Source organism: Carassius carassius, chromosome 20 (genome assembly GCF_963082965.1).
Source record: "Carassius carassius chromosome 20, fCarCar2.1, whole genome shotgun sequence".
Classification (NCBI taxonomy): domain Eukaryota; kingdom Metazoa; phylum Chordata; class Actinopteri; order Cypriniformes; family Cyprinidae; genus Carassius; species Carassius carassius.
In genome coordinates, this window is record NC_081774.1 from 3,615,504 (window position 1) to 3,628,976 (window position 13,473).

Consider the following 13,473-nt stretch of genomic DNA (forward strand, 5'->3'; position numbering starts at 1 on the left):
AATAGTAATTTTCTTGACTTTTTAAAATGGTTGAAGGTGTTACATTTATTGCAAACACATTTCAGTATGTACAGTAGACCGGCCCACATTGTTCATGCCTTTTCTCTGAATTCATCCCCTTTAACATTTACATTTATGCACTTGGCCGGATACTCCAAGACTAACATTGCGTTCATGTTCACATTTTTCAATTCATACAGTCCAGGGGAATTGGACTCGTGACCTTGGTGTCGCCATGCTGTGCTGTTTGAACTAAAACAATACTGCTAAAAAAATATATATAAAAAAAAGAAAGTCAAAAGAAAATCCAAATAAACTCTTCGGTTGACCTCAATAATGGATAAACAGTTTTTGGATAACTAGTCGATCACTCTAATCCATCTCTACTGCACAGAAAACCACAGGACTCAGGTTGATTTCCACACAGATCTTGGCATCCCACAGAGACGCGCATGGCCTGTGGTTTGCGCTACACATGTATCTGGGTCCCACCACATCTGCTATTTGCTGCTTGACTGCCTCTTGTTCTTTCAGAGCAGTGACATGCAGGAAATTCTGTCTTTAGAAAAAGCATGTCAGTGTGTGAACAGAGACAGAAGATGAGGAAGTCATGAAACCTTATGTCTGTAAATCATTTGTTTAGCCAAAACACATCCTACCATTTACATTACATTGATACATATTTAATCAATTATCAGAGAAATAATTCACTCACTGAATGAAACATGCATGGAGTGAGGTCATGTGACAAAGATGAACCGATCTACAGCGTTGTTTTTCCTGAATACTCCACTTTGTCACATACTATTATTTTTTTATTTAGTTTTATGTCATATACACTACCGTAACATATTTTGGGTAATGTATGTTTATTTCTACATAATTAATATGTAATATATTTTTTTTAGCAACGTTCTGTTTATGAAAGAATTCTGAAAAAGGTACATTTTCCAGAAAGATATTAAATGGTACCACTTAAGCTTTTCATTTTCTAGAAATATCAATAGCATTTGTATTAAAACTATATTCACTGAATGTAATAAAAAAAAATCAAGAATCGAAATTGAATCGAATCGGGCATCTGATTCGATACCCAGCCCTAGTTTCATAATAGCTTCCGATTACAGTTCTATTACAATTTTATTTCATTTAAAAAAAGGTTTAATTTAATTTGGAATCTTTTTTTTTTTTTTTTTGGATTAACGATAATAGCATTTATGTAACCTAAATTCCTTCTCTACATTGCCATTGTCTCGTGCTCACATCGTTCTGGTTAGGCATGTGTGCCTCTTTTCACCCCTTTTTTTAACATCGTTCATTACAGTTGAAGTAGACGTCATGTCTTGCACTGTAGAACAATTCTCTCGACCCCCTGTAGGTGACATTTAGCATCTCATGTGCTGTTCTCCCTCCTCAAACATGTCCCGACCTGCCCCGCTCCTAGCAGTTTTGTCTTTTTCTGATCTGACTATGAAAAGTCTGCATTTCCCGCAGAATCTGAACCCCCCAGGACATGATTGTTCTTTTGATGGTTGGATTTGCACACCATATGCTCCTAAAGAGCATTTGCATACAGTAATGGAGGGATCCATCATGTTTCACTCTTCCTACTTGTTTTTTTTTCTCAGAACTTGTACCAGAACAGGTTTCTCGGGCTTGTAGCTATGGCCTCTCCATCTCGCGCATCTCAGGGCAGGCGGCGATGTAAGGACCCGATTCGGCACAGTTTCAACCCTGAGCAGTTCCCCAATGTAGACTTCCAGAACGGCATACCGGAGGATCTGGCGGCGGCCGTGCTGCGCTCCACCAGCGACACCGACCTCTTGACCTCTCACTGCCGCTCCACCCTCACCGTCAGCACCTCCAGCTACACCATCGGCCAGACGCAGGGCATCACCCTCAGCTGGGACATCAAGGAGGAAGTGGACGCCGGTGACTGGATTGGCATGTACCTCATCGGTGAGCCTGTTTCTTGTTGGTTGTGTTTTAAGAGTTTTTAATGTTTTTGAATATAGTCTCTTACCAAGGCTGTATTTATTTGATCAAGTTAATGCAAAAACTGTAATATTGTGAAATATGATTATAATTTAAAATAAGTGTTTTCTGTATTTTGAAATGGAATTTGTTTCTGTGATCAAAGCTGAATTTTCAGCATCATTGCTCCAGTCTTAATCACATGATCATTCAGAAATCAGTCTAATATGCTGATAATTATAAGCATATATCAAGGTTGAAAAAATATTTGCTAGTTGTTATTTTCTAGGAAATCAATACTGTTTTCTTTTGTAACATTGTAAATGTCTGTACTGTCACGTTTGATCAATTTAATGCATCCTTGCTGAGTCAAAGTATTACATTCATTAAAACTACTTTTTTACTGACCCAAATTTCTTGATGTTAGATTACAGATTTTATTTGTATTTGGTTTCTGGGTTTTTAGAGAACTAGTACATACATAGATGGTTTTCTACCGCATGTGTATGTAATTAGAAAAAAAAATGAAACTTTACAAGATATGTGATATGTGAAACAAAGTCATTGCAACGTCATATCTTATAATTTCTTCGTATCTTACAATTGCAAAATTGTATTTCTCTTAATTGCGACTCTATTTCTCATACTTTGTTTCTTAGAATTGCTTATAACACATTGTGACTATATTTCCTCATAACTGCAGTATATTTCTTGCAATAGTAACATTATATCTCACATTGGCACTTTATTTTCTTAAGATGAACATTCATCTTGCAATTAACTGTTTTTTTTACTCTGAGGTGGAAATAAACTTCCATACAAATAGATGTTGATGTTTAACATAACATACACTACACACAGAAAGGTTTCTCGCACATTCAGCATATTAGAATGATTTCTGAAAGATCATGTGACACAAGACTGGAGTAATGATGCTTAATATTCAGCATTACATCACAGAAATAAATTACATTTTAAAATATAATATAATATTATACTGTCTTTTAATTAAAGGCAGACTTGATGGGCGTAACATAACATAAAAGACTTTTTATTTTTTTGAATCTTAATTTTGACTGGTAGTTTAAATTATTTATAACAAATAAAATTAATAATAAAAATATTATATTTTATTTAATATTTTATTTTCTCTTGAATTTAAGCTTTAAAGAGTATGCGTCTTTTAAAGAGTGAAAAGTTTCTCGTTTTTTAAAGCTGTCATGAATGAATAATCAAAGATGTGATTCTCTGAACGACAAAGAATAATTTCTCTTCTATTTCTCTTAGATGAGGTTCTGTCAGAGAACTTTCTTGATTACAAGAACAGAGGTGTGAACGGCTCCCACAAAGGTCAGATCGTCTGGAAGATTGAGGCCAGCTCCTACTTCGTAGAAGGTATGTGCATTTTTGTAAAGCATATTTGTTAAATGATACAGCATTACAGCCCCTTATTTCCCATGCATGGGATGCCATTAGAGCTGCTTAAGGTTGTTTGTGACTTGTATGGCTGCTAAGGTAACAGACACCTCAAAACAAAGCCCTTTCAAGGTAAATATTTGTTTGATGTTGTTTCCGATAAGAGGTGTGAAGGGGAAATTCACTCAGGTGTGACATTCTACTGACAACCAAAAAACACTTCCCGTGTCTCATGAAAAGTTTCCTGTGTGCTTGTGTTAAAATAAAGCTCAGCCTACGCTGTCTTTGCTTGACAGTCCAGAAAGCACTCTGATGTATTACAATGCAAGGCCATATGGCTCATATGCTGCTGCTTTTTTACAAATGTATTCTTGGCACTTTTACTGTTATGGATACTAGAGAGAAAACGGCATCCCGTGGGCCAGTGGACAGATGCCACTTCTTTGATATTATGGTGCCTTTATGTTGGTGCTAGCTCTCACTTTCTATTCTATATACTTGTTTTGTTTGTATGTGTGTATATACATACATATACATATGCACACACACACACACACACACACACACACACATTATATATATATATATATATATATATATAAACCTTGCTAAATGGGCTAACCGAGACTTGTCATAGCACTTCCTTTTTTTTTGCTCTTTTGTTGGTTTTGATTGCCTCTATTGTCCTCCTTTGTAAGTCTCTTTGAAAAAAGAGTGTCATACAGTTTGTGAGGATTATTTTTGTATTTCCTATTAATTAAAATATATTAAAAATTAAATATTATTATAATAATTGTAATGCTTAAAATATTAAAATATAAGTTCAGGCCGTTATTTCTCAAATAGCAAGCAAGATTTCTTCTGTCACTGTGTTTTTTTTTTCCTATTCATAAAGAGGAAGTCGGGTGTGACATAGTCAGTGGCGTCTGTAAAATTAGACAATAACCACATTCAGCTATTTTTACTATGAACGAAACCTTTTCCTGTGTTTGGCTCTTTTTCAGCGGAGACTAAGATCTGTTTTAAATATTATCATGGAGTGAGTGGAGCCCTGCGAGCCACCACGCCATGTGTGACCGTGAAGAACCCCTCTGCACCGGTGAGCGAAAGAAAGAAAGAAAAAACGTGTATATTTTTATTTTAAATCATGGTTTAACTCTCCAGACATCATGTCTGTAGATGAGCAGTGCTGAGGAACAGACGTATGTGTACAGTGCTGCTGCATCATGCTGCAGATGTGTAGAGAATGCTGCTGTTTTTCTTTCATCACGTATCATCAAGAGTTTTTCAAGAGAAGAATAATCTATGCCATCTGTTTCTCACAGGATTAATGCTGCAGATAATCTCAGGTTATCATTTTGTGGCTTAGTACAGGCCTACCTCCATAGCCACAGAGTCAACCAAACGCTTTTTGTTTCTTAAAGCTAAAGTGTACCAATTCCAAGACAAAGGCCTTTATGGTGACCTTAAGTTTACCCAAAAATGAAGCTTCTGTCATCATTTGCTCACCTTCATGTCATTTCCAACCCTTTTTGACTTTGGTTAACCTTCAAAACACAAATTACGATATTTTTAATGAAACCTGAGAGGTTTCTGTCCCATTGAAAGTTCAGGTAACCAAAACTTGGAAGATCCAAAAAGGTTGTAAAATGAACCCATATGAATTGAGTGGCTTAATCCAAGTCTTGTAAAGAGATGTATAATGATGAATTGCATTGTATATTATATTGCAAGATATAACTGAATATATAAGATATATATAAACTTTATATAATTAACAATTTAGATTTAGACTTGTATTCACTTATAAACACACATACATAGAACACATCACTTATGGTAAACACGGAAGCAACACACACTAAAACAAACCTGTTTAGATGTAAATAAAAGCATAAATTAAATCTGTAGATCAGTTCAACAAGACAATAGTATCTCTTCATAAGGCTAAACCTCTTGATTCATATGGATTCATTTTTAGATGTACAAAACAGTTTATTTTGCTGCTTGATATTGACAAGTTTGGAAAAGCATGAGGGTGAGTAAAGGATGACATCATTTTCCTATGTGGGTGAACTATTAACATTTTCACATGTGAAAGAAATACATTTTTACCAACTCTGCAGCAAATCATTTTTTTTCCACACTTATGATCATACAACACGTACATTCATCATTTATTTTCATTAAACATTTTATTTTTGTGATCATTCAAATTCAAAAAGAATTAATCATCCTTGAATCTTTCTAATTCTTGTCTTGTATCGTCCAGCCCAGTGTCAGGAATACATTTATTACATTTCAGATGACTTGCCTTAGTTGGTTGCATTATTAAGAATTGCAGTGTGATGCTAAGCCTGAATTCCAGTGTAAAAATGTAAAAAACAATGTTGTTTTTGCTTAGTTTTTTGGTGTGAACTCCGAGATTGCGTCATATGATGTTGTGACACATACAACACATGTTCCTGTGGCTAAGTGGTAAAGCATTGCGTTTGCAGCGCAAAAGGTTGTGGGTTCAATTCCCAGGGAACACACATACTGATAAAAATAAATGTATAGCCTGAATGCACTGTAAGGTGCTTTGGATAAAAACGTCTGCTAAATGCATAAATGTTTACCCAAAACATATAAGGGAAGAAATGTTCTGTCGTAGTTTTTGATCAGGTATTGCTGCTGATATTATGTGAAAGGTGTTTACTGGTTCCAGTGAAATCTAAGACATTTTGCACTGAACTTTCTGCTGTCAGGTGTTTAAGCCGGTGGCCACTGATGACTTACCTCAGAGTCGAGGCAGCAGAAGACTCATCAGCTTCTCTCTCTCAGGTTTGTGTTGTGTAATAATTGGCATGACCAGACAGTCAATCATTAAGCTTTATCAATATTTATGGGGTCTCTATATTTAGTGTCTCCAGGGGATTTCATGATTGATCCACTGATTTCAGTCTGCTGTAAACATCTATAGGAACATATTTACCTACTTGTTTCTTCCACAAGGTGCTTTTTGGCTAATGGTGTTCATCTTTGGAGAGCAATTTAGAGATTTTAAAGATACAAATTTGGTCTTGGTCAACACATTATATAATGAAATGTTTTATTCTTTAATATTCAGTTTATTTTCTTATATTATACTATTTTAATCCATTCTGTTCTACTCTGTTTCGTTACTTGCAAATGTTTTTTTATGTTCCTTTTTTGTGTTATATTCTGTTTTGTGTGTACTGTTTAGTTTAGTTATATTCTCTTCTGTTTTCTGTTGTTTATTTTGTTCTATTGTTTTTTTTTACTGTTTTATTTTTTATTTTGTTCTATTCTGTTTATTTTAAAACATTTAGTTTTGTTTATTTTGTTCTATTCTGTTTTTCTTTGTTTATTTGTTCTATTCTGTTGTGTTTTGTTCTCATCTGTTGCTTATCGTTTTATTTGACTCTGTTCAATGCTATTTTGTTCTGTTTTAATCTCTTGAACATTATTTTTTCATTATTATAATTATTTTTTCTGATTTATTCTCTTCAGTTATAGTCTGTTCTATTGTACTGGATTCTGCTTGCTTCTCTTCTTTTATATGCTGATGTGTCTTTCTGAGCCGTTTTGTTTTAATTCGGTTGTATTTTGCTCTGTTCTGTTCTCATTCATCTCTCTGTTTTTATGTTGTGGGCAGATTTCCAGGCCACTGGGCTAAAGAAAGGCATGTTCTTTAACCCCGATCCTTACCTGAAGATTGCCATCCACCCCGGCAGGCACAGCATCTTCCCTGCCCTGCCTCACCACGGCCAGGAGAAGAGATCCGGCATCGTCTGCAATACCATTAATCCTGTTTGGCAGAGGGAGGTATGGGAAGCACATAAACACACACACACACACACACATTAGATTAAACATGCTCATATAAATCCTTACAAAACAATATCTTATTCCAGTGTTATTTATTCACAGACGTTTAACCCAACGCTACCCTTCTGTGCTTTGTACAGAGTCCACATGGAGTTTGTAATGTAAATCCTTTATTCTGCAAATAAACGTAATGCGTCACTGCAGAATCACAAATACAGCTCACTGTCCTGTTGAATGATGGATAGGATTTTGTTTGAATCTTTTTCTATTTTCATTACACCACATGTCATGTCGGTAGGGCTTAGAATACAATAAAGGAACTTTTTGATTTGCGTCACAAACGGTATCATTGGTCTAAAACAGTACTATATATGGTATAAAAAATACTACAACCCGAATTCCGGAAAAGTTGGGACGTTTTTTAAATTTTAATAAAATGAAAACTAAAGGAATTTCAAATCACATGAGCCAATATTTTATTCACAATAGAACCTAGATAACGTAGCAAATGTTTAAACTGAGAAATTTTACACTTTTATCCACTTAATTAGCTCATTTAAAATTTAATGCCTGCTACAGGTCTCAAAAAAGTTGGCACGGGGGCAACAAATGGCTAAAAAAGCAAGCAGTTTTGAAAAGATTCAGCTGGGAGAACATCTAGTGTTTAATTAAGTTAATTGATATCAGGTCTGTAACATGATTAGCTATAAAAGCTTTGTCTCAGAGAAGCAGAGTCTCTCAGAAGTAAAGATGGACAGAGGCTCTCCAATCTGTGAAAGACTGCGTAAAAAAATTGTGGAAAACTTTAAAAACAATGTTCCTCAACGTCAAATTGCAAAGGCTTTGCAAATCTCATCATCTACAGTGCATAACATCATCAAAAGATTCAGAGAAACTGGAGAAATCTCTGTGCGTAAGGGACCAGGCCGGAGACCTTTATTGGATGCACGTGGTCTTCGGGCTCTCAGACGACACTGCATCACTCATCGGCATGATTGTGTCAATGACATTACTAAATGGGCCCAGGAATACTTTCAGAAACCACTGTCGGTAAACACAATCCGCCGTGCCATCAGCAGATGCCAACTAAAGCTCTATCATGCAAAAAGGAAGCCATATGTGAACATGGTCCAGAAGCGCCGTTGTGTCCTGTGGGCCAAGGCTCATTTAAAATGGACTATTTCAAAGTGGAATAGTGTTTTATGGTCAGACGAGTCCAAATTTGACATTCTTGTTGGAAATCACGTACGCCGTGTCCTCCGGGCTAAAGAGGAGGGAGACCTTCCAGCATGTTATCAGCATTCAGTTCAAATGCCAGCATCTCTGATGGTATGGGGGTGCATAAGTGCATACGGTATGGGCAGCTTGCATGTTTTGGAAGGCTCTGTGAATGCTGAAAGGTATATAAAGGTTTTAGAACAACATATGCTTCCCTCCAAACAACGTCTATTTCAGGGAATGCCTTGTTTATTTCAGCAGGACAATGCAAAACCACATACTGCAGCTATAACAACAGCATGGCTTCGTCGTAGAAGAGTCTGGGTGCTAACCTGGCCTGCCTGCAGTCCAGATCTTTCACCTATAGAGAACATTTGGCGCATCATTAAACGAAAAATACATCAAAGACGACCACGAACTCTTCAGCAGCTGGAAATCTTTATAAGGCAAGAATGGGACCAAATTCCAACAGCAAAACTCCAGCAACTCATAGCCTCAATGCCCAGACGTCTTCAAACTGTTTTGAAAAGAAAAGGAGATGCTACACCATGGTAAACATGCCCCGTCCCAACTATTTTGAGACCTGTAGCAGAAATCAAAATTGAAATGAGCTCATTTTGTGCATAAAATTGTAAACTTTCTCAGTTTAAACATTTGCTACGTTATCTATGTTCTATTGTGAATAAAATATTGGCTCATGTGATTTGAAAGTCTTTTAGTTTTCATTTTATTAAAATTTAAAAAACGTCCCAACTTTTCCGGAATTCAGGTTGTATATATAAACATTATATACTACCTTTGAGACTTTGGGGATTTTGTTTTTAATGTTTATGAAAGAAGTATCTTATGCTCACCAAGGCTGTATTTATTTGATACAGTCAAAAACATATATACAGTAAAAACAGTAATAGTATTAAATATTATTAAAGCTTACAGTAACTGTTTGTTTATGTTTAAATTAAAGTAATTTATTTCTTGTGAAGCCAAGCTGAATTTTCAGCATCATTACTCCAGTCTTCAGTGTCACATGATTTCATTCTAATATGCTGATTTGCTGCTCAAGACACATTTCTTATTACAATCAATGTTAAAACAATTGTGCTGCTTAATATTTTTGTGGAAACCACAACACCTTTTTATTCAGGGTGAAAATACTTTGATGAAAGTTCAAAAGAACAACACTTATTTTAAATCCAAAATCTTTTGCAAAATTATAAATGTCTTTACTGTCACTTTTGGTCGTATTACTATATCAATGCTGAATTAAAGCAGTAATTTATTTCAGAAAAAAACCTTACTGACTTATTCTTTGTCTTATTATTTGGTGCTTTCTCTAGAGTACTTAATCCTTAAAATAACTGCAATCCTTAAATGGATTCAGAATCAGAAATCTTTATGATTCCCATCACCACATCTTACTGGTGCGGATGAGATCCCCTGGATTTGATGGGATTGTTTTCATGTTGTAGAGTGTCTGTTTCTGGCTGATACTGTCGCTAAGTGCTTTTATTAGATTAGAGAAGAGTAGAGAAGATCGCCTTACAGCAGTGGATTAAAATAGGTCAAGACGTGGAGAATAAATGACAGAAGGCAGGTTTGTTTCCTTACTATCACAGGGATACTTTTTGGTTAGTGCTACATGTGTTTTAGGTGATCGTAATTGCTCAATTTCAGTTTTTAATTATTATAGGTTCGATTAAATTAAACTAAAATATTGATTTTGAAGAAAACAAAAAGGTCAATCGACATGCAAAGCATGAACTACCCTTACAAGCATGAATTTAAAGCTCCATGCCATGGAGCTATGAGCTATTTAAAGCTCATGCTATGAACACATGAATATTTGGTTGACTATTTATTGACCATTTTATCTGTTTGCTTTTAGTTCTTGGCTTTTGTTGCATAAATACAAGGCAGTGTCTTTTACACCAGCAACATCTGACTCTGATGAAGGACGACACAATCTTTTTTAAAATGCACATTTGTTTGATATCAACATGATTTGTTTCACTTTAGGTTACGAGGTTTGTTTGTAATGATTGGTGTTTCTTCCTCTTTGTCTTTGTATTTCCTGCTTGTAGCGCTTCAACTTTGTGTCTCTGCCCACCGATGTGTTGGAGATCGAGGTGAAAGACAAGTTCGCCAAAAGCCGACCCATCATTAAGCGTTTCTTGGGCAAGCTGTCCATGCCAGTGCAAAGATTACTGGAGAAACATGCAATTGGGTATGTGCTTAAAAAGATAAAGAAAGCTTGCTCTTTCGTGACATTTTGAAATATGGGCTATGTGTTATGCTAATGAGTTGAAATGCTAATTTTGAGGTGTTTATTCATGTTTTTTGTCACAGTGATCGAGTGGTCAGTTACACTCTGGGTAGGAGGCTTCCAACTGAACATGTCAGTGGCCAGCTGCAGTTTAGGTTTGAGATTACATCCTCCAACCATCCAGGTAAATACAGATTTTTAATTACCTTTTACTGAATATAAATCATTAACACATTCATAGTGTACGGTCTGCTGCAGCAAACAGAGAACTCTAGATGATAATGCCAGACTGATATGGATAATTATTTTTGTGTTGTATCTTTTTATCATATCATTTATCTTTATAGTATTTTATAATAACTGAGTACATTATTGAGAAAATTAGTTTCGACATTCAATTAGTTTGCAAATGCATCACTATGGCAGGTTTGTTCAAAACTATACATTCTAATCTTTGTCAGGAGTGGCTTGTTAAGGATGTACTATTACTTTTCAAACTGATAAGACCTCACAAATAAAATCCATTTCATCCAGTTGTCCTTAAAAAATTAGACTACCATTCAAAAGTTTAGTTTGTATTATTTTAAAATGTTTTTTACGTTTCTTAAGCTCACCAAGACTGCATTTTTTTTTAGCAAAAATACATTAGAAATAGTAAAATTGTAAATTTTATGACTTGTCATGGAATTATGTAGTTATAATAGGCCATCATATTATTACTTCTAAAACTAGTCTATTCAGGTCACTCATAACATTAAATAGTCACATGATCACCAGTATATCATGCATGCTTACAAGCTAGTATTTGGGTGTTTACACTATGTGCATGTAGGTCACAGGTTTCTGTCCTCTCCACAGATGATGAGGACATGTCTCTGAGTACAGAGCAACCAGTGGCGGCAGCAGAAGCTCAAGTCCAGCCTCAGGCAGAAGATACCATGAGTTTGGACCAGGGGGCTCCAGAGTTGCCTTTAGATGAAGAAACGGCTTCTGTAGAGATGCCCATGGACATTGAATCAGCCGAGGCAGAAGCTGTAGAGGAAGAGCCTTTAGAGGAAGAGCAGCAAACACATCCGGAGCAGCAGGAGGAAGCAGCAGCAGCCGAGAGCCAAGAACAAATTGAGCAAGAAGAGACCAACGTTCAAGTGGAAGAGACACTCCAAGAAGAGGCAGAAAATGATAGTGCCTTTGCCGAAGGGTCTGCAGAGTCTCCAGGAGATCCTGCAGGAATCGAAGAGGAGGCCATCTCAGAACAGCAACCGGTTTCGGAAGAACCAGATGTGGATCTAGAGGAATGCTGCTCGCTGAGGATCAGAACCACACCGAGAAGGAAGCCGCGGCCTTGTTCCCTACCCGTGTCTGAGCTGGAGACTGTCATCGCTTCGGCCTGCGGCGAACCGGAGACGCCACGCTCCCATTACATCCGAATCCATCACCTGCTGCACGGCCTCCCCTCCACCGCGGCTGGACCTGAACCCATCCGGCAACAGGGCGTAGAAGAACAAGAGGAAGACGAGGAAGAGGGTGCGACCCTTGAGCCTCATGCTTTAACACCCAACGGCCCTCGCAGGACGCTGCCCCGCAGCCGCTCACACGAACGCCTCTCTGATCTCATTCAGATGCTCGACGGAGATGGGCAGCCGCTCAGAACTGAAGGACAAACCACAGGTCAAAGGTCACCAGGAGAAAGCGAGTGTGATTTGAGTCCTGTGCCATGCTGCAGTCACATGGCGCAGAGGGCTTCAGGCCCCGTGCGAGCGCCGTCTCTGGACAGCGCACGCCGGTCAGAGAGCACTGTCTTTTCCTCACAGGATGACGAGGATGAGACGGACAGAGTGAACGGCATTCTGGGATTAGAGGTGGAGGCAGGACAGGGTGCTAAGAGCCGGGAGCCAGGGGACGGGAGCTGTCAGTGGGAGGAGGCACCGGATAGTCACATCCAGAGCCCGCACGGCATTATTGGTAACGGAGAATCACCGGTAGCTGGACCAAGCAACAGAAGTGAGTAGACTTCTATTGGTAGAATGCATATATTGTGTGTTTTTATAAAAAAAAGATCTGGATTTCCCTTTCGTGGACTTGTGATAGAAAAGTTTCTATGAAGAATGGCCTGGCTTGTGTTTGTGGTGTGTTTAGGAGAATGTCCTTTGCCTTGTAATCATCCTGCAGTGAGCCAGCTGCCCGCCCTGCGCCCCGACCCACATCACTATCCCACCATAGACGAGCCGCTGCCACCGAGTGAGTTCTGCCTTAAGAACATGTACAGTATTGTCACAAATTATATGGAGGTCTTACAGGTGAATTGCCTATGGATTATTTATTCTGTAGGTTATCAAATAATGAAAGTTTTTTTTTTATTAAAACTTAATAAATAAATAATAAATTAAATAAAAAAAAGTATTTTTCTTGGAAAATAAAACCATATATATGTATATATATTAATACATTTGTCATTGAAGTGATCAAAAGTGACTCAAAAGTGACCTAAAGTAAATAAATGTACAATATTATTTATATTATATATATATATATATATATAGATGGGAATGCTAAAGATTTTTTTGTTATTTAATTGCATTTTTTTAATAATCATTAAAAAACTGATGAACGAAACTTAACTAGTCTGAAACTAGTATGATTTAAAATGTATAATATGGGGTCCTGTGTCTATTATGAAACATCAAATATTATGTTATTATGAGAAAAATGTTACATCATGAAAATGTAATTTTCATTTGTGAAAAATGATTTTGCTTTCCAAGTTTGGTAAT

General features: G+C 36.8%; 1 protein-coding gene across 1 annotated transcript in view; it reads left to right on the plus strand.

The window, feature by feature from the left end:
• Positions 1 to 13,473, plus strand: part of hecw1b (HECT, C2 and WW domain containing E3 ubiquitin protein ligase 1b) — a 39,229-nt gene that overhangs the window by 7,413 nt on the left and 18,343 nt on the right. Inside the window, exons 2-10 of the mRNA XM_059501198.1 lie at positions 1,629 to 1,959; positions 3,262 to 3,369; positions 4,395 to 4,489; positions 6,138 to 6,213; positions 7,049 to 7,218; positions 10,521 to 10,663; positions 10,786 to 10,886; positions 11,561 to 12,703; positions 12,839 to 12,940. Coding sequence (XP_059357181.1) covers positions 1,629 to 1,959; positions 3,262 to 3,369; positions 4,395 to 4,489; positions 6,138 to 6,213; positions 7,049 to 7,218; positions 10,521 to 10,663; positions 10,786 to 10,886; positions 11,561 to 12,703; positions 12,839 to 12,940 — 2,269 coding nt within the window. The remainder of the gene's footprint in view (positions 1 to 1,628; positions 1,960 to 3,261; positions 3,370 to 4,394; positions 4,490 to 6,137; positions 6,214 to 7,048; positions 7,219 to 10,520; positions 10,664 to 10,785; positions 10,887 to 11,560; positions 12,704 to 12,838; positions 12,941 to 13,473) is intronic.